The 24,331-nt window shown below is 52.8% G+C and overlaps 1 protein-coding gene across 1 annotated transcript; it reads right to left on the bottom strand.

Moving 5' to 3' along the window:
* Positions 1-34: 34 nt before the first annotated feature.
* On the bottom strand, positions 35-23,836 carry TEKT3 (tektin 3). The gene is made up of 8 exons (XM_088176808.1): positions 23,590-23,836; positions 6,828-9,869; positions 6,243-6,326; positions 4,730-4,800; positions 4,346-4,489; positions 2,976-3,198; positions 2,316-2,470; positions 35-977 (listed from the first exon to the last, which is right to left on the bottom strand). Exons 2-8 carry the CDS (start codon positions 7,398-7,400, stop codon positions 746-748), a joined length of 1,482 nt encoding a protein of 493 aa, XP_088032934.1. The 5' UTR covers positions 7,401-9,869; positions 23,590-23,836; the 3' UTR covers positions 35-745.
* Between the last annotated feature and the right edge of the window lie 495 nt (positions 23,837-24,331).

Raw genomic sequence — 24,331 nt, 5'->3', positions numbered from 1 at the left:
ACTTGGTCAAATCAGTTGGATTTGCAGCAGGAGAGAAAGCTCTGTGCAGCCAGAGGGGCTTAAACACCAATTAATCTCTTTGTCTTCAAAGTGCTTTGGTGCTCCCAACAAACTACACGTGAGAGGTTAAATTAGGAACCCAAAGTTAAACCCACAGCATTTTCTTCGATGAACTTTCTCCAAGTCGAATTTACTTCCTCTTTTTAAGACTCCAGCACTGACATTTTTGATGGCATTCAACATTTTTCAAAAGCAAGACAATTATCATTAGAAATCCGCTTAAAATGCACATTTTTCTATTTTAGGAACAGCACAAACTGCAACTCTTTCCGGGACACTTTGTGTTTCTTCTGCTGCACCATTAAAAATCCATCCTGGATGTCAGCAGCTCATTATTCTGACAAGTAGCTTTACTTCCCCTTGTGCCTTTTCCACATCACACACACTCAAAAGGAGGAAGATGCGACAGTTTTTCTCCTGAAAACACAGACTGGAAGGGGAGGGATGGATCCCCGTGGGTGGATTTGGTGACATACAGGATATTTTCAGCTCCTTCCTGGCACACAGTGAAAGAGAAAATACAAAGGGACAGAATCATCCTGGTAACCCAACAAACAAACCGCTCAATTTCTACCCCGAGTTTACACCAGGAAATGAAATCCTAACAAATCTGTGAAATGGCAACAATGTATTTGAAAAGAAGCTGAGGGAAAGTGGGGATGTGTCCCTCCACGGTGCTGAGCGCTCAGGTGAGTCCTGCTGAGACATAGCCCAGGATCTGCACGGTGCTGGGGTAGCTCTTGCGCATGCCCATGCAGCGCTCCTGGTCGATGAACAGGGAGTTGTTCTTGACCACCAGGTCCTGCTCCAGGACCCCCTTGGAGCGCACCAGCATCTGCAGCATGTCCTCCGAGGCCCGCAGGCACTGGTGCAGGTTCCGCAGCGTCTCGTTGATCTCGTTGACCTCTTGGACAAGGCTGGAAGACAGCAGGAGCTGGTCAGAGCACCAGGGAGGTGGTGCCCACCCAGATGGGCCCTCTGGGCACACATCACATCACCCATCAGCACACAGCACACACCAGCACACGCAGGCTGAATCCAGCACCCTGTGGCCTGCTATGGGACAGCCTAGGACAGAGCTCCTCCCAGCCTCCACGGGGAGGAGTGGAGAAGTTTGCTCCAAAGCTCTGGATGTGTTCAGCCACATCTGCCAAAGCAGTTTGTGCCACCGGGGACAGGGATGAGCAGCTATGGTATCCTGTTTCTGTTTGGCTTTGTGGCTTTGTTCCCCCTCCTGGATTTCCCCATGCAGGGGTCCTGCACAGGAGACACATGCAGCAGGACAGGACACTGGGAGAGGCTAAAGGGAAGCATGGAACAAGTGGAGGATGGAAAAACCAGTGGCATGTGAGATGCTGAACCAATTCCAGGGCTGGATTTAAATCACTTTGAAAAGGGCCCCCAGAAGGAGCTGTGAGCTTTCGGTGCCTCCCAGGGCTGCTGCTGGGCACTCCCTGGGGCACATCTGAAAGTCCTTGAAAGGATTTCCAGCGTGCCCACCGAGGGGAGGACAGCTCCACATGTGCACTGCTCCTTGGAGTTACCCAAAAGGAAGGGCTCAGTACTCTCAATCTCAGCCTGTCAGAGAGTAGAATCATGAAATCATAGACCAGAATCTCAGAGCAGTTTGGGTTGGAAAGGACCTTAAAGCCCTTTCAGTGCCATCCCTACCATGGCCAGGGACGCCTCCCACTGTCCCAGGCTGCTCCAAGCCCCAGTGTCCAACCTGGCCTTGGGCACTGCCAGGGATCCAGGGGCAGCCACAGCTGCTCTGGGCACCCTGTGCCAGGGCCTGCCCACCCTCACAGGGAACAATTAGTTCCCAATATCCCATCTATCCCTGCTGTCTCTGAGTTTAAAGCCACTGCCCCTTGCCCTGTCACTCTCTGCCTGTATAAAAGCCCCTCTCCCTCCTTTCTCTAAGCCCCCTTAGCAGGGAGAGTAAGAGGCTTATCCTCCAAAACTGAGCACATTCAGCCACCTGGATGAGGCAGGAGAGAAGATGAGGTTTACCCAAGTGGGAAAATTCCATCTCCCTATGGGGTGGCATCAGGCTGGACCCAGCCATGGTGCCCAGCCTCTGTCACAGGTGCAGAGCTCTCCCAGCACCCAAGGGCTGGGATACCTGCTCAGTGCTTTAGATCTGATCAGAGCATGTATAGAAGGAATATTCAGGGGGGAAAAAATCCATTTTGTCATGCAGAGATGCTCCTGAGTGATCCCCCGAACCCTGGCAGCCTTCAGCCCAGCCTCACCGGATCTGGGCAGCGTCCCGGCACAGCTCCACGTTGGGTCTCCTTGTGCGCTCATCCAGCCGGGTTTGAGCCACCTTCAGCTGAGCCTCTTTGTCCTTTATGGTCTTCTGGATGACCTGGATCTTTGTCTCGATCTGGAAGATTTCCTGCCGTGTCTGGGGTGAAACAAACACAGGTATCAATGAAAAAAATAACTTCTCAAGGGATCACATCATTCCCTTTTCTCCTGCTTGTGCAGAAAAAAAACCCAAGTTCCATAAACAGCCCCTGGGCTCAGGCCACTCTTGCTCTGCCACATCAAGGCACGGATCCAGCAGAGATTTTCAGGGAAAATCTCTTTGGTCTTGCTGCCACATCAAAGGAGAGTTGGGAGCAGAGGAGGTTTAGGAGCACTGATGGATCTATTGAATTACCAGCTTCCCAAAACCGCTGCTTGCAAGAATGGATCATCCATCAGCTACTACAAGGAAAGGTTTTAATGGCTCCTCATTTAAGGATGTGGCATCAGCCCCTAGTGCTGCAAACTTAACCAGTCTGAGCCCTTCCCAGGAAGCTTCCCTTGAGTCCTGAGCCAGGTCCCCTCCCCGCTCTACCCCTGCTGTGCCTGGCAGGGCAGGGCGGGGAGCCCAGGCCATCCCTCGGGAGGAGGGGGTAGGGCACCTTGGCCAGGTGTGTCTGGATCTTGCTCTTGGCGTTGGCGGTCTCGGTGATGCGGCTGGTGAAGGCGTCGTTGACCTTGCTGAACTGGCGCCACATCTCGTCGGCCGTGCCCATGAGGAGGCTCTCGGTGCTCGCCCGCAGCTTGGCCGAGGTCGCCCGCGCGCTCTGCGAGCGGAAGATGTTGTTGTCCGTGAACCTGGCCCACGTCTCGGGCACCGAGACCCTGCGGGGAGAGCACACGCCTTAGCAAAGCCACGCTGCTGAGCCTGATGCACGTGAAATCTGTGCTCTTAATTAAATTACGTGGAAGTGAAACATCTGGACCCAGTTTGGGTGATGATAGTTATCAAATGAGGGCGTGTGCACAAAGAGAACTTGTGAAAGCTCAGACAAACAAAAGATTCTCCCATAAACAACAGAGATTCCAATCGGAGCTCCGAATTACACCTTCGAGGGATTAAGTGCCAAGGAATTCCCAGCCTCACAAGGACACACGGATCACAATTCAGTCAATTCCTTTTGCTAACAGCCCATCTCAATCTCCCACTAAACCGAAAGAGCTTTTAGATCCCACTCCATTCCCTGTCTGTGCATTTGGGATGAAGTTCCTGCCTGTGCAGTAGTCCAGAACAAGGTCAACAAAAGACTTAAATACCACATAAGCTCCATTTAAAAGCTGCTGATTCTCTGCACATTTTACCCCCCTTTGAATTTCAGCCTCAATCCTTTGCAATCCATTTGCCTGTCTAAATATGTCTGAGTTCTACTGTGAATAATTATTCAAACTACTAGAAAAATGGTCTCAATCTGTGCCTCTCCATAAACTTTATGGGTTTGTGTGAGCAGATTTATTCTCTCAGCCCTCTGCCACTTGGGCATCTCTCTGTGAGTACTGGGTTAGGTCACTGTTCATTTACTTCAGCGTCAAAGCTCAATTTCTAGCACCCAAAAGCAGCTGAATCCTGTCCCAGGACCATGGTCTCATTTCTTGATTTTCTGGGTCATTTCAGCTCCCTGCCAGGCCCTCTCCATACAGGAATGAGCCTCAATTAGTGAGGAGCACTCAGGCAAGCACTGAGACATCTCTGAAAATATGCATGAACTTAATGGGCTGTGCAGAGGTGCTGGGCTGAATTAGTTTGCAGGCTGAGCCCTGATCTAATATTTAATTAGGTCGGGCTCGCTTTTGCCTGCCGGGTGTTCAGCATCCAGCTGAAAGCAGAGGGTTCTTCTCCCCCTGGAGAGCCCAGAGGGAAACAATCCCTGGAGGCGGGTGTCTGCAGGAGGGGTGGAGGTGCCATCAGAGAGGGCTGGGAAAGCCCAGCTCCCTGCCAGGCCAGGCTCTGTGCCTGCCAGGCCCCAGTGCTCACGTGGCATCGATCCTCTCCACGCCCTTGAAGAAGTGGATGTCTCTGGAGGTGTTCTTCAGCTGGTAGCACTTGCTGTCGATGTGGTGGCCCAACTGCTTGTCAGCCAGGTCCTTCTCCAGCTCCTGCCGGGCCTCCTTGTTGCACCTGGCACACACAAACAGCAGCCCCAGTCGGGATGGAGGTGTGAAATGGTTTTCTGCCTATCCCGCTACCCTCAGCCCCTCCGTGCTCCCGGAGCACCCCTGCCTGCCTCCCCAGAGCCTGCAGGGTTTTAACCTCGTGGGTTAAACCAGGCTAACCAGGGAGAGGTGCAGCAGGGATCTGCTGGGGGGCAGAGCACAGCTGCAGACACACATCAGCCCTGCAGCCCAGAGCCCTCCTTACATGAGCTGGGCATTCACTGTGTCCAGGCACTGCTGTAACCTCTCCCGGCAGGACCTGATGATCTTGATTTCCTGGGCAAAGGCAGAACAAACCCCATCAGCATTGGTGCTCAGACACCCTGGGCACCACTCCCCTCGGGCCTCGCACACAGCAGGAACTTCCCCTTCCCCCACAGCAAACATGGGGTGCAGGAAGGGACCCCAGCCCCAGTGCACCCATCTATGCAGCAGAGCCATGCCCAGGGACCAGGAGGGGACAGCAGGGGGCTGTGGTCACAGCCAGGGCCTCTGAAATCACTTTCAGGGTGGGTTCCCAGGTGTTTTCATCTTGACATCAATGGCTGGGGCTGTTCTCCATTACAAGGAGACAGGGCTGGATCCTGACCTGACATGAACAGGAACTGTGGTACCCTGGGCCAGCAGTGCCCTGGGCCAACAGCCAGACATCCCCATCCCAACCCCGGGGAATTCTCCTGCCTACAAGAAATCCCATCCATATGGGACAAGAGGACTCTGGTGTAAACCCCCAGTCAGTTCTAGGCAGGGTTCAGCTCCCCTGGAGGAAGGCTCATGCTGCTCTCAGCTCCCTTGACTCCAGCACAAGCCTGTTGCACCCATGAAGGTTTCCGGAGACAGGTGATCACTGCTCCAAACCCAGGGATTTTCAATCCCTCCTGTTTGCAGGAGCCAGCTGAAAGCACAGCCTAAATGCATCCCAAACATTCAAAAACCCAAATGGCATTATGGAGATACAAGCTCTGATAATTTTCCTAAACCCTCATGACCTTAAAACTAATCTTTTAATTTTTCAGGGCCTGACTCATAACAAAAGACCTTCTAAGAGAGCAGTGGCTTCACAGGCCCAGGGGCTGCAATTTCTTTCCCACTTTTGTGAGGCTTTGGCAGTGATACTCTGCATTAGGATCCCATTTGCTGTGCCATGTTTGCTTTTAATTCATGATTTAAAGCAGCCTAGATAAAGGCAGGCAGGAGTGCAGGTTTTTATGATTTCTATCAAATCCACTGCCCGAGCACACAGTGACAGTCCTGCTGCAGCCACTCTGCCCTGAGCAAAGCAGAGCTGGGGGAAGTGCAATTAACATCTTTTATTAGAGCAACTAATATAGCTGGGAAAGCAGACAAGCTGTCGGGCACACTCTGCCCTCTCCATCTGTGTGTGTGTAATATATAGAACGTGCTACAGATACAGAGATAGGTCATATAAATAAAGAGAGATCTGTGCAGGCAGGACTCTGAAAGGCAGGACCGTCTCACAGACTCCTCCAAGAGGGTCAGAGGACCGGGACATGTCACACAAACCCGGCTCATTTCCAGCTCTTCCTTCCTCTGCCCTGGACATGCTGCTGGGTGGGAACCCCAGCAGGTTTGGGGGGTTGAAGAATTCAGCATCTCACCAGCACTGAAGAGCCACTGAGGGAACAGGGCTGCCAAACTTGTTTAGGGGAGTTTAGGTAAAAATAACTTAGACACAGGATGTGTGTTGCCAGACTCACTGTGAGGAGCTGTTTCTCCACGTCGTCATTGACCAAGTCGATGCCCATCCTCTTCTCCCGATTGAGTAAACACTTGTGAGCCACCTGTGGGGACATGTCGTGACATCAGCACTGGCTGCAGGGACAGTGCCATGTCAGGGAATGCAGGAAAAGAAAATACAGGTGGGCACAGGATGGCAGCCTGGAAAAAGCTGCCCGAGGCAGCTGGGTTAGCTGACAACAGCAGCGAGTGCAGCATCAGCATGAATCAATGGGAGGGAGCCCACGTGCCCCCAGGCCACCACAGCTGAATGCAGGGACCTGTGCCAGGCCCGGTGTTGACCTCCCCAGAGGCTCGTAGTAAGACATGGGACTTTTTGTCCCAAGCCGGGATTTTGGATATAGAAATATTTGGTTAAACAAACACAGCAGTGATGTGCTTAGCATGTGCTGGAGGAGGATGCAGCAGATGCAGGGGATTTGTTTATCACTGACTCAACTAATGGGCTCTTCATGAAAACTTTCCAATGTTACAGAGCTGGGATGAACTTTATGAGAGGTTTGAGTGGCTGCAGATGTTTGGGCTGGGGGTTGCAGGGTCCCTACCTGGAAGGGGCCCTCGGTGTCGGCCAAGGCTCTCTCCAGCCGTTTCTGCATATCTGCCAGGGAATTGGTCTCCCTGATCATGGCATCCAGCTCGATGCAGAGCTCGGATTTCCAGTACTCGATGTCGTTGACGCGCTCTCCCAGGTTCCTGGTGCTCTCGCCTTGGGTTCTCTTGGCCTGCTGGTACACGTCCTTGATGGCGCGGTTCAGGTCGGCGCGCAGGCGCTCCGCGTTGTGCCGCGTCGTCTCCGACTCCTTGTAGTTGGTCATGTTGGACCTGTGCCAGTCATCCAGCGTGTGCCGGGTGAAGACACCGTTGGGTCTCTCAGAAATAAAAGGAACTATCTTGGTGGGGGGAAGCCCAGGGAAGTTTTCGGTGAGGGGAGCCAAGGTGGGGTTGAGGGCAGCTGCTTTGTAGTAGGAGTTGGGCATCCATGGCATGCTGAAGCTCTCGGGATGAGAGGGAATGTGGTTCTTGTTGGCAGCCACAGTGCTGGCAGCTGGCAGGACCTTGGGAGGTGGTGGTCGTGGCTGGTTAAACTTGGCTTTTAAGGGATAGCCATAGAGTTCCATCCTGGAATGCTGCTGGTGCAAGTCCTGCACAAAGGGAACAGAGGAAAACCTCACTCAGAAAGTTCCTGTCCTTGTGGTACCTCTTACAGCAACACCCAACTTGTGATGGGACCAGCCCTGCCCAGGGCACCCACACAGCCCCTAAATCTCCTGAATGTAAATCCCCTCTGACAGCATCCTAAGCATTTGGATAAGGAGGGATTTGATACCAACTTTGCTGTTGGTATCTTGTATCAGGTCTTGAAATGAGGAGAGAAATTAATAATGGCTGCTTAGGAGGATGACAGATCTTACACTTTTGTTTTCCTTATTCCTTAATTACTAATTTCCTATTATTCCTTCATTTTCCCTGTCAATCTAATGATCCCTGCTGTGAGGGTGGGCAGGCTCTGGCACAGGCTGCCTAGAGAAGCTGTGGTTGCCCCTGGATCCCTGGCAGTGCTCAAGGCCAGGTTGGAAATGGGGCTTGGAGCAGCCTGGGACAGTGGGAGGTGTCCCTGCCATGGCAGGGGTGGTCCCTTCCAACCCAGGCCAGTGAGTCTCATCTCAGATCTAGCCTGGCCAAAGGCTTTGGGATGGACAGTGGGACACTCATACCCTCAAATTCAGCACAAAGGCTGTCACAGGTGTTCCTGGCTCAGAGTCACTTTGGCAGACCTGAGGATGAGATGTCTGTGCTAAGCTCCAACAAAGCCCCTGCATGTGCTGCTCCCACAAGCCAGTCATTCCAGTCCTTTGTCCCTGCTGGGGACAGGCCACTGCCATTCCCTATCTCCATGCCACTTATTTACCTGGGGAGCAGCATTTGGAGAGTAGGAGATGCTTTTCCTGGCTCCCACCCTGCAAATAAAACCTTCCCCTTTAGACACTGACAGACAAGCGTTTAAGATAGAAAATACTTCGGGAATGGACTGGATTACTTTTCCCCGCATTTCCAGCTGAAATAAATGCCCTTGCATCCCCCTTGGGATAAACCATGCCAGGATGAGTTTCCAGCACCGCTGGGCAGGGGCACAGCCCGGGAGCTGCTGCCCAGCCAGCCTGGCACATGTGTGGGATGGAGGAGGTTTGGGGCTGAGGACAGTACCGGCTGTGCTGCTCCTCCCTCCCGGTGAGGCACAGCTCCCCCGTGGCTGAGCTCTGGGCTGGGAGTGCCTGGGGGTTCTGCTGCTCATCACTGGCTGCTGTGGTGGTGCTGGCACTGCCCGGCTCTGCAGGGCCCCGTTGCTATGGACGGGGGGTTCCGTGGCCAGTGACTGAGTTCTGGGGAGGTTCTGTGACACTGACCAGCTCTATGACCCGTCCTGCCCATTGACCCGCCCTGTAATGGCCACAGCAATGGTAACACAGGCTGCTGGGTGGGCAAACTAGGGCCAGTAAACAGCTCCCAGGGCATCCCAGTTCCTGCCCTGAACCTCCTGCCCTGCTGGGCAGCTTTGTGCAGCCCCTGGGCAACCAGGGGCAGGTGTTGAGTGGCAGGATAACACTTGTGGCTACCTGATTTAGGTGAAGGATGTCCTGCAAGGAGCAGGATCCTCATGGGTCCCTTCCAGCTTGGGATATTTTATGGTCCTATGAGCTCAGTGCCCTCAGTGGACAGCCCAGTGCCACCCCAGTGTCCAAGGCTAGGTTGGCCAGGGCTCTGAACACCCTGGTCTGGTGTGGGGTATCCCTGTCCATGGCAAGAGTTGCATAGATGAGCTTGAAGGTCCTCTCTAACCAAAAGCATTCCAGTCAGGAACTCAGTGCAGACTCTCTGTAACCCAGTGCCACCCCTGGGCAACTTGATCCCATCCCTGGGCAACCATCAGTGGACAACTCAGCATAGCCCTTGTGCATCAGAGCCACTCCTGGGAAACCAGTACCTCACTGGGCAACCCAGTGTCCTCACTGGTGTTCCTGGGCCAGCCAGAGCCTTCATGGGCTGGGTGGGTGCCCCAGCATGGGGGTGAGATGTCCCCAGGAGACCCACCCAGCACCAGGGTGACAAGCACCAGTGATCCAGTGACACTGGGAATATTTCTGGGAATGCTTTCCCAGTTATGTCTGGCTTTAGCCTGGGAAGGGGCAGACGGGAGGAGCTGGGAGGGATGTTGGGGCTGAGCCCAGGCACCCAAGCTCATCCAAGGGGGTCTCTCAGCTTCTGGGGACACGATCCAGTTCTGCTTCCATGTCTCACTTCATCCAGAGGGATATTTTCATTTCCTTCATTTCCTAGCTGTGTCCATGGCTGGTGTTTCTGCCCTCTCACAGCCTCAGTTTCTCCTGACTGTATCGAGGGGTTTCCCAGGTTCTGGTGACACCCTGGCCACTCCTCCCGAGCTGGGCTCCCCGGGCAGCTCTGCCTCTTGCCAAAGAGTGACAGAAAATGGAGGTCAAAGTGCTTCGTGTACACAAAGTGCAGCACATCTTCATTTCACATTAAACATCCGTCCTGCTTCAGGCGCGGGAAGAATCAGCTTCATCAACCTGAAACAAAACATCCAACACATCAGTTGGTTTTTCTACAGCCAAACCAGATAAATGATGGCAGTTAAAGCCTGCCAAGCTCTGTCCCTCAGCAGGACACCCACCCACCCCGGGAGCAGCCCAGTTCTCTGCTCCCTGCACGCTCCCAGCTCCAGCTCGGCTCTCACGCCCTGCCCGTGGCTAATTCTGTTCAGATGAATCACTGCCCAGCCAGGGACACCACTAATTGTGGGAGGCAACCCCAGGGCTTTTGAAGTATTTGCTAAATTAGGCAATAACAATTTGATAATGTTGTAAAGGGCCCAGGGGTGCTCTGTGAAGCCCAGGCAGGACCTTTCGGGGCAGCAGCACAAGCAGAGGGACAGTGAGGACATCACAGTGGGCCGAGCTTAGGTCCCACCAGAATCACAGAATGCCCCGAGCTAGAAGGGACCCACAGGGATCGTTGACTCTGTCCCTGCACAGACACCCCAAAATCCCACCCTGTCCATCCCTGGCAGCGCTGTCCAAACGCTCCTGGAGCTCTGCCAGCCTCGGGGCTGTGCCCATTCCCTGGGGAGCCTGGGCAGTGCCCAGCACCCTCTGGGGAAGAACCTTTTCCTAAATCCACCCTAGACCTCCTCTTGCACATCCTAAAAGCTGCAAAGATGAGAAGAATTGGCACAGGTAACACAGTCAGATACCACAAGCAACTCTCAAGTAGCTGCCAAGTGCAGAGTCGGTGATGCCAAAATCCCAGATCTCTGAATACCAGGCTGTTTACACCACCACCATTTATTCGAGTAATTGAACCTGTTCCTTAATTCTGACTACAACTCCAACAGCTGCAACATCACTAAAATTACAAACTGTCCCCACCCAGTTGTGCTGGGGCACATCCAGTTTGGATGGACACGTGAGGACACAGCTTGTGCTGAAGCCTCGAATAAAAGAATAAAACCAGGCTGAACCCGGGAAGCTGGTGGGAAGCAGAGGTGCCAGTTCTCAGCAAGGCAGCCCAGCCTAGCCAAACTAGAATTTCAAGGGATACATTTAGATACCTGAGTACAAAATCTACTGCCAAGAGCTGTCAATCTTTTGTGTCACAGCTCTACATTCTGCTGTCTATTAATACAGCATTACACTGGGTCAGAAGCTGCCCTGCTGAAAATACCCAGATCCAGATCCTTGAAAGCACCCCCTGTGAGCCTGCACGTAGCCAGAACAGCCCAGTCACTCTTAGGCTCACGTTTGAATACTCCTCTGTCTCCCATAAATGCTGCACCTGCCTGAAAGGGATCAACTGTTCATTCATAGAGCCACAGAACCCCAGAGTGGGCTGGCTTGGATGGGGTTTGGAGCAGCCTGGGACAGTGGAAGGTGTCCCTGCCCATGGCAGGGGGTGGGATGAAATGGGCTGTAGGTTTCCTCCCAACCCAAACCATTCCATGATTCTGAGATGACTTTCACCTCTGAATATGAGGCTCTTAGAGAGAAAGCAATGAAGAGATCAAAAACAAACCAAAAGTAGGTTGGCAGCTGACTTATTCAGTCTAACCAGAGCAGCATTTGACTGAGCTTTCCAAACAATAAATGTGGCATGAATAAATCATCACAAATCCCTCTCTGAGCTCTCATGATGAGTCACAACCACCAAACCACAGATGCTCAGGGCAGGCTCTGCTCATCCCCAAGGTTAAGCCTGGGATCACTCCTGTAATTACAGCAGCAGTGACCTCAGAAAATATCATCGCTTACTAGTGATGCTCTCAGCAGTGCCCAGGAACCATTGGAAATAAAAAACTTAGTTCAGAGAGAGCCTCCCTCCAGCCTCTTCAGTCCCTCCTGGGCTGGGGGAGCTCTGGGCTTTGCTCCCTGCACTGGGGGCACTGCAAAGTCCTGGGCAGTGGGGCCGGCGTGCTCTGAACTGCACCCAACAAGCCCAGGGGCTCTCACAGCACAGAATCCCCCAGCTGCACAAAGCAGCAGGTGTGGAGCAGGAGGACACAGCTCCGTGCACCGCCTGAGCCACAAAGAAGCTGCAGACCTTGGCTGGGAGATGACCAGGAACCCAGAGCAGGGGGTGCAGAACATCCAGCACAGCTCTGCCCCCCTGTGATCTGACAGGAGCCCAGGGAAGTTTAGACCTTCCAGCCAAGCTCACACAAGGTCACACTTTGGGGTCACCTGCTTAGCACACAGAAAAGACCTCCTGAAACCATCCCAAGATTTTTCCTTTGTATATCCCACCTTGCTGCAGCCCTTGATTATCAAACCTTCCACCTACCCTGGGGCTGACTTCTTCCCAAGAAGGGCAGGCAAAACTGCTCCAGTAACTGATGGAGGGAGAAAAAGGGAAATGAACCCAGTCTCTCTACATTTACCTTGAAATATCCCACCTGTGAAAGAATTTAACCACGTGCTTTTTATTAACATCAGCCCCATTATTTCAGGGCAGTTTAAACACAAAATTTAAAAGTGAGCCCCAGCATCTGAGGTCTCTGAGTAGAAGTGGATGGCTCTGGTGACTGATGATCCACACATGCCTTAGTGCTCAGCTGCAGTGAGTTATTTGTGGCCTCTCCTTACACACTCCTCATTTCAGAGCCAGATGTGAAAGCAATTAACACACCGAGGGGACTCAGAGAGAGTCTGTGGGGCTTTTTATAGGTTACTGTTTTTTTCTGGACATCTTTTCTTGAGGTGAATTTTGGCAGACAGATCCAGGGCTGGTTTATATCATGACTGGCCATTGTTTAAAGTTTTTTATTGCTTTGGCAAAGGGCTTCATTGGAAAGGGAGGCAGTTACAGGACTTTTTTCCCTGTCATCGTATTCAGGCTGACTCCACAGGCAGCAAAAGGATCAAAATGTCTGCAGAGCTGATAGGAACAACCTCAGCCCCTGCCCCTGGGGAAATAGTGAGGGCTGAACACAATCCTGGTGGGGAAGGGCCCAGAAAGCTCATCTGGAAAAAAATACAAACCAGCATTCATGGAAATTGCTTTTAAAAAAATTAAAATCACAGAATGGTTTGAGTTGGAAGGGACCTTAAAGATCCTGAAGTCCCAGTCTCCAAAATCTCCTCACTTTTCAGCTCCCCTCCATGGTCATCCCAATGCCCTTCCCCAGGCTTTGGAGAGGGGGGAATGTGCCCTGCACGGTCCCCTGGCACAAGCTGGGGATGCTCCACGTCCTTTTGGTGCCACTCAGGACACGGCCAGAGGGGAGCCTTTGCTGCAGAAGTGCCCCTGACTCCTGGCCTGTAGAATCACTGCTACAGGAACTGCAATAATCCCATAATAATCCCAGCAGCCCCAAGTACCCGTGAGACCTGCAGCTCCAGAAGGGAATGGCCCGTGTGTCCCCTTCCACTGCTACATCCCAGCTCCAGCTCACGGGAAGGAAAACATCTCCCAGTGCACCCTTCTCTCAGTAAATGCCCAGGAAATGTTCCTGCTGGGAATGGCTGCAGAGAACTGCTGGGCATGGCACTGGAGCCATGGGATGCTGTGCTTGAGCTGCAGGAGAGGATCCATTCTGAGCCTGCAGCCCCACCATGCCCTGGCTGAGCCCTGGGCAGAGCTCCTGTCAAACCCCTGGTACAGCCAGGGCAGGGAAATCCAGCAAAACCCCCTCAAGGACCCAGTGAGCCGTGGGTGTGCAGTGCCCTGACTGCCCCAGCCCAGGGACACGCTGCCAGTGTCCACCCTGTCCTTCCCCCATGTCCCTCCTTCCCTGGCTGTAGGACACGGCCAACAGCTCGGGCTGGAGGAGAGGCAGCAGAGCGAACATCTGCAGCCCTGCCATCCAGAGCTGGGCTGGCAGAGCTGGGGGCGTTTACCTGGAGAAGAGGAGGCTCCAGGGAGAGCTCAGAGCCCCTGCCAGGGCCTGAAGGGAGATTAGAAAAAAGAGGGAGAGCAACTTTTTACCCAGGCAGAGAGTGACAGGACACAGGGAATGGCTCTCCACTGCTAGAGGGATATTGGGCAGGAATTGTTCCTGGGAGGGTGGCCAGGCCCTGGCACAGGGTGCCCAGAGCAGCTGTGGCTGCCCCTGGATCCCTGGCAGTGCCCAAGGCCAGGTTGGACACTGGGGCTTGGAGCAGCCTGGGACAGTGGGAGGTGTCCCTGCCATGGCAGGGGTGGCACTAGACGGGCTTTGAGGTCCCTCCCAACCCAAGTCTTTCTATGATTCTGTGATGTGCCCAGCGGACCTCAGAGGTGCAACCAAAACACAACCATTTCAATTCCAGCCGCTTTTATTTCAACTTCCCAAAATCCAGGTGGCCTTGGCTGGTTTGTCCCTCACACACAGAACAAACCAAGTGTTTGTGAGCACAGCTGGTTCTCAACACCAGCCAGGCTGTGCCTGACTTGTTGAACACCCCTGCAGAGGGATCACCTGCAGAGCTACTTCTGCTACAAATGTAGCAATTATTTCCCATTTCAGTATCACTCATTATTTGGGATCACTTGAGGGATTGTCAAACTCCAGACAACACTTTCTTTGATCAGATTTGCCCTGAGGGCTTTGATAAGCCTAATGTCTGTTTTTAAGAGCTGTTTTGATTTGCGATATGAAAAACTCCAACTACCTTTAGGTGCTGAGTAAGGACAACAAAGCTGCCAGGCTCACCTGGCCAAATATTCAGCTGGAATCAGAGCCTGGCTGTGAACTGTCCTTTCCTTTCAGAGAATTTGCTTTTCTTTCACACCGGTGCCTGGCCCCCGTAGCTGCCCCAGCCCAGCCAGGATGCCAGGCTGGATCCTGCATGGAAATGGGGCTGGCTCTGGCTCTGGCTGCGCTCCCAGCCCAGCCCTGAGCTCCAGCCTTCGGGCAGCGGCAGGGCCGAGGAGCACGCAGGATGTTTATCCTCCAAAACAAAGGGAAGCCATTCCCATGAAGAGATGAAAAATAATTAAGACAGCTGCGATCAGATCAGATCAGATCCTGCAAATGACTTGGTATGGTTTGTCAGGGTTTTTTTGCTGGAAAGGGCAGATCAGATTTCCCAATAAAGTGCCAGTGCCGTTCTGTGCATCTGTCCCTCCCTGCCACACTGCAGCCAGAGGAGAGGCTCCTCTCTGCCCTGCCCTGCACAGACCTTTAGAGGGATCGTTAACATTTCATTATATAAATATTTTGCTGATACTTTCTCTCATATTGCATGACATTTTTATCCCTGGAGCCCCATGTCCGCTCAGCCGTACGGAGCACACGATGCCTGCCCATGGAAATGGAAAGCAGGGATGAAGCCACGGGCTTCTTCCCCTTGTAGTGACAAATATTTTCAAGGAGTTTAAGCAAACGATGTTTTCTGATTATATCCTGAGCTGCCTGCAGGTAAAGGTTAATTCTGGCATGTTTTGGAGAGATGGATGTCATTCAGACTAACAGGAAAGAATGAAAATCACTGAGGACTCTCCTTCATAAAGGTTTGCTCCAATTTCGAGGTTTGAGCTGGGATTTTCACCTGCACCCCCAAAAACCAGCCTCTCAGTTTTCCTCTAAACCCCACGGTTTCTTCCTAAATTTTGCTGTACACAATCACAGTCCAAGGAACAGACATTTTGCACCAGGCCTGTGAGATAGTGGGGTGAGGAACACCAGGCTGGGCTCTCCCCATGTCACCCACAGGCCTGGGAAAGGAGGAGTGACCTGCATCCAGAAATCCATTACACAAAGGAGCCTGGGGGTGGGCAGGGGGGCCCTGGAACGTGATCCACCTTCAGCCATCAGCTAGACAGAGCAAAACAAACCACCCTGACTGCACCTTGGAACAATGAGAACAGATAAAACCAGATAAAGATGTGAAGCAAATAATGACCAGAAGACATTTGCAATATATAACAAAAGCAGGAAAAGCATACCAGGAAATCTGCATTTTCCCACAGTTTTTGGAGAAATTATTTCATTATCTGCTTGCCCTGATCATCTACAATCACCAACAATCCTGGAATCATGGAATGGTTTGGTTTGGAAGGGACCTTAAAGATCATCCAGTGCCACCCCTGCCATGGCAGGAACACCTCCCACTGTCCCAGGCTGCTCCAAGCCCCAGTGTCCAACCTGGCCTTGGGCACTGCCAGGGATCCAGGGGCAGCCACAGCTGCTCTGGGCACCCTGTGCCAGGGCCTGCCCACCCTCCCAGGGAACAATTCCTGCCCAATATCCCATCCAGCCCTGCCCTCTGGCAGTGGGAAGCCATTCCCCCCTGTCCTGTCACTCCATCCCCTGTCCAAAGTCCCTCTCCAGCTCTCCCAGAGCCTCTTTAGGCACTACAAGGACTCAGCACACAGCATGGGCTCATAGTGTGTTTGAATCCTTATCCCATGGGAAGAGTTTTCCCTCTTGTCTCAGTGGAGAGTTTATCCCTTGGAAAGGGCAAGAAGCAGGAAATAGCCAACTGGGCTGGCCCAGCCCTTTCCACACTGGAATTCTGCCCTGAGCTCCCCTCCTTGGTTTAGTTTGCCACAAACAAGCACCAAAAGCTTTCAGGTTTTCAGCCTGGTGGAGCTCACATTTTTCCACCTGATTATTTTCCCCTCTTTCCAGAGTGTGAGATTCAGCTCCTTGGGGCTTGTCAGGGTTTGGGTGAGGCATCTTTCACATTTGGGGGTTTGTGATTTCATTACACCCACCTGGAGTTTTATTTGAGAGGGGCCCAAAGAACCAAGTGAGAAATTGGCCAAACCCAGTGGGTTTTGCCTGGTTTTAGACCAACATTTTTTAACCCACCTGATATATAAATCATCTCACTTGTAAAGCTGGGCTATAAAACAGAGCCAGCTCATTCCCTTGCTTATACATTTAATATGATCATGATTCTGCCCCAGAGTTTCCCCCTTCTGCCCCCGGGGAGCTGAAGGAATCACCACAACCAGCTCCCATGGGGACACTTTCCCTATGGATATGAACTGGGACAACCCATCCTCCACCAGGAACATGCAGCCCTCAAAATGCTGTTTTCAAACTAAAGATGCAATTTGCTAAAGCCAAAATCAGGATATTTGAGGTCTAGCACGTGCTCATTAAAACCTTGGGATGATGTTATTTAGTGCTGAGCATCACCAGAGTCCAGTGACTGATTGTGAGGAAAGCTTAATCCAAATGTGATTCTGAAGTTGCACAGAAAAGGTTCCCAAAAGCTGCAGACAGGATGTACCAGGAACATGTACAAGCTCTAGGAACTGGGAAGGTACAGCTGGAACCTCCAGGAGATGCTGAGCTCTCAGCTTCTGAGGGTGTTTATAACTTGGCAAATTGAAATTGCTCTGCCAGCCCATACAGGAAGGAAGTGGGGCGGAAGGAGCTGCCTGTGCTGTCAGATTTTATTGTTTCATTGGGGCTTCTATGGAAATTCGGGGTTTTCTTAAAGCCACAACTCGAGGGTCATGAAACTGTTTGAGAAACTCATCTCTCATGCCAAGATTCTTCTCCGAAGCTCATATTTGCACAGGAAAAGGTGATACCCAAAAAGGGGAATATCCAAGTCAAAAGTGTTCAAATGGTGCAAAACTACTTTGTAGGGAAAAGGGGTGGGAACACAGACTCCATCCCTCTAATCTCTTGTTGAACTCCATGGAGCCTGGGGTACTCCAGCACCGTGCTTTTCAAACTGGAAGAGATGGGAATAAGAGTCTTCCCTATCCAGAGACATCCCTCCAGCCTGGCAGCTCCGGATCCAGGATAACTCCTCTAGAAGAGAGGCTGTGCTGCCCAACCTCACTATTCCCAGGGGGATGCCTTTGCTCCTCTCCATGGGAACACAGAGCCTGGCTGGAGCATCCTCTGCCTGCCTGGAGCATGGCTGAGGGGGAAGGACAGCAGGGACCTCCACAGCAGGGGCCAGCAGGGCCCTGTGGAACAGCTCCATCCACCCCGGGAGCCCCTGGCTGCTCCAGCCCCAGCCCAAGGAGCAGCTCTGAGCCACCTCCATGGGGTTGGGTGCTCCAGGGCCAATCACCCACAGCCAGTGCTAAACCCCATCACTTCCCAATTCCAGCCTGTTTAGGGAATGCTCTCCTTGTTCCCCTCAACCCCTTTTCCTCCTGGCAGCATCCTGCCCTGCCATGGGGAAGGGCTATTCTTAGGGATGTCTATTTTGGGTTGGAATGCTGGAATTAAGATCCTTCCTTCCTTTATAGAAAATATGCCTGGTGATATTTAAAAGCTTCACCCCAGCTCGAAGGCTCAGCTCTGGTTGCTGAATGAAGCAGATTTATTTGTTAGTTTAACATTTACCGGAGGCTGGGATGGGCCCAGCTCCACCAAGACCACCCAAACACCCTCCAGAGGCTCTGGGAAGTCTGGGATATTCCCTTTAATGTGCCGAGAAGCACATTTACTCATTCCTTCTTTCTTGGCACAGTTTGGAATCAGTTGCAAACAGATTTAGTAAAATATTTTCTATCAAAACCCACTTTGACAGAAAATAGCTTTTGGACACAATGGAAACTTTTGTGGAGAAGAAAAATGAAAATAAAGCTTGCTCAGCTGATGCTGGAGGTCCTTGTTAGAAACAGAAAGTTGTTTTCCTCCTTGAAAGGTTTTTGGGAAGGTGCTGCTGCAGCTGCTTTATCAAGGTGAACACAAGCTTGTTGTGGAATAGTCAGAAAAGTTCTTATGCCATTGCCACTCCTGGAGCAGGGATCACAACCATTCCAGTCCTGGGAGGAGCCCAGCACCTGTCCCCAGGATCCATCCCCAGGAGCCATCCCCAGGACCCATCCCCAGGATCCATCTCCAGGATCCATCCCCAGGATCCATCCCCAGGACCCATCCTCAGCACCTGTCCCCAGGATCCATCCCCAGGATCCATCCCCAGGATCAGATCATCCCCACTGCCCTGTGTTCCCGGCCAGCCAGGGGTGTGAATATGTGAATGGCTCAAAGCAAGGGCGTTATCCAGCTTCCCTCGAGTTATCTCCTGCTACATCTGACTCCAGGGAATCATTAACACTCACAACATCCTGGCTGGGAGCTGCAATTTCCATTGCCTGGGAAATCCTTAGATGAAGGGAGAGATTGATTCCGATTCTGCACAAAAAGCTGGAATTCTTGTGTTTGCCAAGGAACAACATTTCCTCCCAGGCAGCAGTTTAGGGCCATTACAATGTTTCACTTCAGCGACTCTTTCCATTATTCCTGTCCCTCCTGTGTCTTTCCTAAATCACACTGCACATGTGTGAGTGATACAATCTAGAAAGACAGTAACATATGAAAATTTACACTCTACATTAAATGAAATTAATTTAATGACAGAACAAAAACATTGTGCTTCTGCTGGAGTTTCTATACTGCTCAAACAAAATATTTCCTTTTTTTTTTTTGCTGCTGGAAAATGTTGTTGGAATCAGCACATTTCTACTGCATGGCTCAGGTTCAATTAACCTGCTGTTTAATATGGAAAGTTATCCTGAGAATAATTTTTTACTGGCTTTATTATCTGAGATACTCCCATCCTACTCATCCCCACAATACTCCCACCCATCTTTTGTGTGCTGCAGTTAAAATGCTGTGCCACAGGTAAGCAGCAAAGACAGAAACTGAGACTGTTTTTTCCAACTTCAAATTCCTGAAAGTTAGCACAAAAAAGGGTTCCGAGTAATTCCATCCCCCTTTACTTCTCCATGGGCTCCTCAGGATTAAATAACCAACTTCTGCTGGTCTGATGGGTCAAATCTCCATTTCTCTATAGCAACAAAACACGGATTTGGCTTTTGTGTGGCCTGACTGTGCTGGGTGCAACAGGACAGGGAATAGGAAAGCGTGGCTATAGAGATACACACTTCGAGGTCTTTGGAATACTTTGATTTCACAAGGGGAAAAGGGAGTGCAGGCAGCACAGGTAGTGAGGGGGATTTACCCTGAGGCTGTCACAGAAGACAAAACCACTTCTGCTCAGAGCAGGACTGTGGAGGTGCGGTGACACAAATGTCACCTCCGGTCACTCTCCAGCCCCAGGCTCAGGGCTCTGCTGCCTCCAGACGGGTTTCAGTAGCAAATGAGAACACCCCACGGACAAGAGGGAAGGAGAAAGCTTTGAGGGCACCAGGAGGTCTCTCAGCATCTCCTTTGGGGCCCTGGGGCTCATTTCTGAGGGCAGCACAGCCCATCCTGCCCCATTCCCTGTCCTGTCCCATGAGGAGTGTGCCACACTCCCTGATCCGTGTATCCCAGGCCATTTTCCAACAACAGAAATGCTCTTTTATGCAGTGGTGCCCTAAGCAGCAGTGCTGGGGGATCCTAGCAGGCTGCTCCATGGGGAACTCAGAGCTCCTGCCTCTGAGATGCCTGAGCCATTCCTCGGGGACTACAGCTGTACCTGCTGTGACCAATCCTCATGGGACCACAGAGCAGGAAGGAGTGGCACAGGGACCTGCCCAAATGTGTTGGCACCAAGATAAGGGAGTCAGGCTGCCTCAGCAAAAATCCACATAAAAAAAAAGGAAGAGAAGGAATGCTGCTGACTCACCAGGCACAGGGAGCCTGGCAAACGGGACAGCAGCACAGAGCTGGGGAGTGTGGGGAGCTTGGCTCAGGAAAACCTCCTGGAATTCCAGTGCCAGGGGCTGGGGAGGGTCAGCCCCTGTGCTCAGCACTACACGGAGCAGCTTCTGATCAGCAGCAATCTGTGCATTCCTGACGAGCCACAGGCCCAGGGATGTGCCCCAGCCTCCATCCAGGACACCCAGGCCAGAGGGGAATGATGGATGGCTCCAAGAATATCAGAGAGCATCAGTCTGGCTCTCGTGGAGGAGAAGGGACTCCAACAGGAATGGTGCTGGCACTCTGCAGGGAACTGTCCTGCCCTGGGATCGGTGACTCGATCCCTGTCACTGGGCCACGGAGCCGCCCTTCACTGGGGCAGGAACGGCCTTGGCTGGGCCCTCCGGGCAGCCAGACTGAAGGGAGCATCTCAGTATTGGGTCTATTTGATGTTCATTAACCCCAAACAACTGTCTGAGGCGTTGGCAGCTTTATCTATCCCCGGCTCTGAGTCACCTGGGGGAGCCGCCCGGCTCATCCTGACAGATCCCTGCTGCTGGAAACCAGGGTGAGCTGTTCCTGCCACCCCCTGCCCTGGCGCTGCAGGGCAGGACAATGGGACAATGGGAGATCATGGAATTCCAGAATGGTTGGAAGGGACCTGAAAGATCATCCTTGTTCCACCCCTGCCATGGCAGGGACACCTCCCACTGTCCCAGGCTGCTCCAAGCCCCAGTGTCCAACCTGGCCTTGGGCACTGCCAGGGATCCAGGGGCAGCCACAGCTGCTCTGGGCACCCTGTGCCAGCCCTGCCCACCCTCCCAGGGAACAATTCCTGCCCAATATCCCATTTAACCCTGCCCTCTGGCAGATGCTGCATCCAAAAAGGGCTGCAAGGAGATTTGGAATGAGAACTTTTATTATAGAAGTTGAGATGTCTCATTTCTGCAGAGTTCAGGGCAGGGGGAGCTGGGACAGGCAGGATTCCTCTGGGATGCTGCTCTTGCAGGGTTGGGTGGATGAAGTACTTTCCTCTTACAGGAGGAGATCCCAAAGTCCCTGGACAGCCTCACACAGGACCAGGATCAGGGAAAGGACGTCTCTGGGTCCTTTGCTCATTGTTACTCTGAGCAGTGAAGGATGGAGGCCCTGTGGCAGCTCTGGGCCCAGCAGCTCCGTGTCAGCACATCCAGGAAGGCCGGAGCCGGCACCCGCAGGAGCTGCCAAAACAAATGGCTGAATTGTCCAAGAGCTTCCTCCCCTGAGACCCCAGCAATGGGAAAATCAGAGCCTGAGGTGTGGGGCAGCAGCCCTGCACAAACACAGGGCTGTGCTGGGGCTGGGATCATGAGACCATCCCAGCCCCCTGCCATGGGTTCCACTGGCCCAGGCTGCTCCAGCTCTGACACTGCAGATGTCACGCTGGAGCTTGGTTCTGAAATAACCTCGTGTGTCCTGCCTGCCTTGGGACACTTTGCTACATCAGGGGACAGAGTTCCCTGGGGACTGGGGAGTGGGACAGGGACAGCCACAGCCCCAGTGCTCCCCATGCCCCCCGAACACACAGGGTCCCTGCAGTGGCACACACGGTACCTGCAGTGGCACACACAGAGTCCCTGGAGTGGCACACACAGTCCCTGCAGTGGCACACACAGAGTCCCTACAGTGGCACACACAGTCCCTGCAGTGGCACACACAGAGTCCCTACAGTGGCACACACAGGGTCCCTGGAGTGGCACACACAGAGTCCCTACAGTGGCACACACAGTCCCTGCAGTGGCACACACAGAGTCCCTACAGTGGCACACACAGGGTCCCTGGAGTGGCACACACAGTCCCTACAGTGGCACACACAGGGTCCCTGGAGTGGCACACACAGGGTCCCTGCAGTGGCACACACAGTCCCTGCAGTGGCACACACAGTCCCTACAGTGGCACACACAGGGTCCCTGCAGTGGCACACACAGTCCCTGCAGTGGCACACACAGTCCCTACAGTGGCACACACAAGGTCCCTACAGTGGCACACACAGTCCCTGCAGTGGCACACACAGTCCCTACAGTGGCACACACACAGTCCCTACAGTGGCACACACAGAGTCCCTACAGTGGCACACACAGTCCCTACAGTGGCACACACAGAGTCCCTACAGTGGCACACACAGTCCCTGCAGTGGCACACACAGTCCCTGCAGTGGCACACACAGTCCCTACAGTGGCACACACAGGGTCCCTGCAGTGGCACACACAGTCCCTGCAGTGGCACACACGGTCACTACAGTGGCACACACATCCTGCTCCTCGTGCTCCGCTCTGTTTGGAAAGGAACAGGAACATCCCACCGGCAGAGCCGGGAGCTGCGCTGTGGTTTGAGTTTCACTACAAGCTTTTTATAGCTCGCAGGGACACAAAGCTCTGTAATGTGAGAAGGTCGGGGAGAGGCTGCCAGGGCCACAGCAAACGCTGCCTCTGAGAGCAGCCGAGCACCGAAACACAGCCCTGCCACCACCAACTACGGTGACACTGGTGACACGGTGCCCAGCAGCCCCGGGGGGACACAGAGCCACCGCCCCACGGAAGGACGCTTGTTCCCATTTATGCCTCATCTCTGTTGCAAGGAGGGAACACCCTCGTTCATGTACCCGATCACGAGGAACCCCCATGCTTCGTTCTGGTGTCCAGCAGTGTCACATCAGGCAATGGAGTGGCTGCTCCCAAGTGCCCGGGCAGGACTCGGGGGCTGCTCCTTCATTTTCACACCACAAAGCTCTTGGAAGGAGCTGCTGGCTCCGTGGCTCTTTACCTTGGATTGCAGAGAGCATATTTGTGCTTGAGTCAATATGAAACTGATTGTTTGGGCAAGGAAAGAATCCAGACCCCAGATTCTGTTCCCCTCAATGTGAGGGAACCTTGGGGGGAAAAGGCTTGGAAAAAAAATTTTATCCAAGTTGGTTGGAATCTGCAAGGAAAATGCAGAGGCACAAGAGCAAAACCCAAAGTGAAAAACAAACTGGATGAATTCCCTGAGCTGTCTGGGAGAAGCTGGGAATGGGATCGGTGAGGGGCTGCAGTGGGGGGTCCAGTGATGTGTGTGCAGCCCGCCGGCCTTCCTTCCCTTTCCAAAGTGCTCATTCCCAAATCCTGCCCTAACTGCACCAAGTGCTCCAGGAAACCTCAAAGGGAAACAGGAAAGGCAGCGAGGGCTGAGTGGAGCCGCGATCCGACAGCACCTCCCGCCCACCCACTCACCCTCCGGGATGTTTCCGGAGCCCCACGGAATCCTGAACAACCCAGCGGGGCTTCCCTGGCTCTGAAACCGCTGTGCCAGAACAGAGCCTCATTCATCACACGCCGCTGATGAGTTTTCCACGGGCAAACCCAGGGATGCTCTCAGGAACAGCTCTTCAAATGCAGCCTGGGTGTAGATCCACTGGTCAAAATTGAGTCCTGTGTCTCAGATCAGATTTAATTTAAAAACAAAACAAAAACAAAACAAAAAAACAGAAACAAAACCAAAAACAAACAAACCAAAACAAAACCACAAAAACGCTGAAAGACAACATCCAAGTGGGACATTCAGCCTCTGCCCCCAGCTCCTCCCAAAGACAAGGCATTCTTCCCTGTCTCAGAGCAAAGGCACCTGCTCTCCCTCTCTCCAGAGCCACCCAAGACTTGGAGACAGCTAAGCAAAAGGAAGAGAAGCCACCCCAGCAGTGACAGAACAACCCCAGACCCTCCTTCAAAAGGGGTTTAGGCACCAAGGGACATTTTCTTCAGGTTTAGACACCCTTTTTTCTTTCAGGTCAATCCAAAGTGGGAGTGCAAAGTGTTTGGTGCAGAAATCTCTTCAGCAAAGCAGCACTCAGCCAAGGCAAGGAGACACTCAGTGAGTCCATGCCATTCGTCCCTTTTCCTCCTGTGCTCAGAACCGACTCCCATTTGCCATTTGGCAGGGCACAGCAGGAACACCAACCCCCCACGTTTCAGAGGG

This window comes from Sturnus vulgaris, chromosome 20 (genome assembly GCF_052056855.1).
Source record: "Sturnus vulgaris isolate bStuVul1 chromosome 20, bStuVul1.hap1, whole genome shotgun sequence".
Classification (NCBI taxonomy): domain Eukaryota; kingdom Metazoa; phylum Chordata; class Aves; order Passeriformes; family Sturnidae; genus Sturnus; species Sturnus vulgaris.
The sequence above is the reverse complement of the archived record's forward strand: the minus strand, read 5'-3'. Positions and strand labels throughout refer to the sequence as shown.

Coding starts and splice junctions, on each gene's coding strand:
- TEKT3 (XM_088176808.1), bottom strand. CDS start 7,400: ATGGAACTCTATGGCTATCCCTTAAAAGCCAAGTTTAACCAGCCACGA. Junction 4,490..4,729: donor ACAGTGAATGCCCAGCTCAT/GTAAGGAGGGCT, acceptor TGTGTGTGCCAG/GTGCAACAAGGAGGCCCGGC. Junction 2,471..2,975: donor TCCAGACACACCTGGCCAAG/GTGCCCTACCCC, acceptor GTTTCACCCCAG/ACACGGCAGGAAATCTTCCA.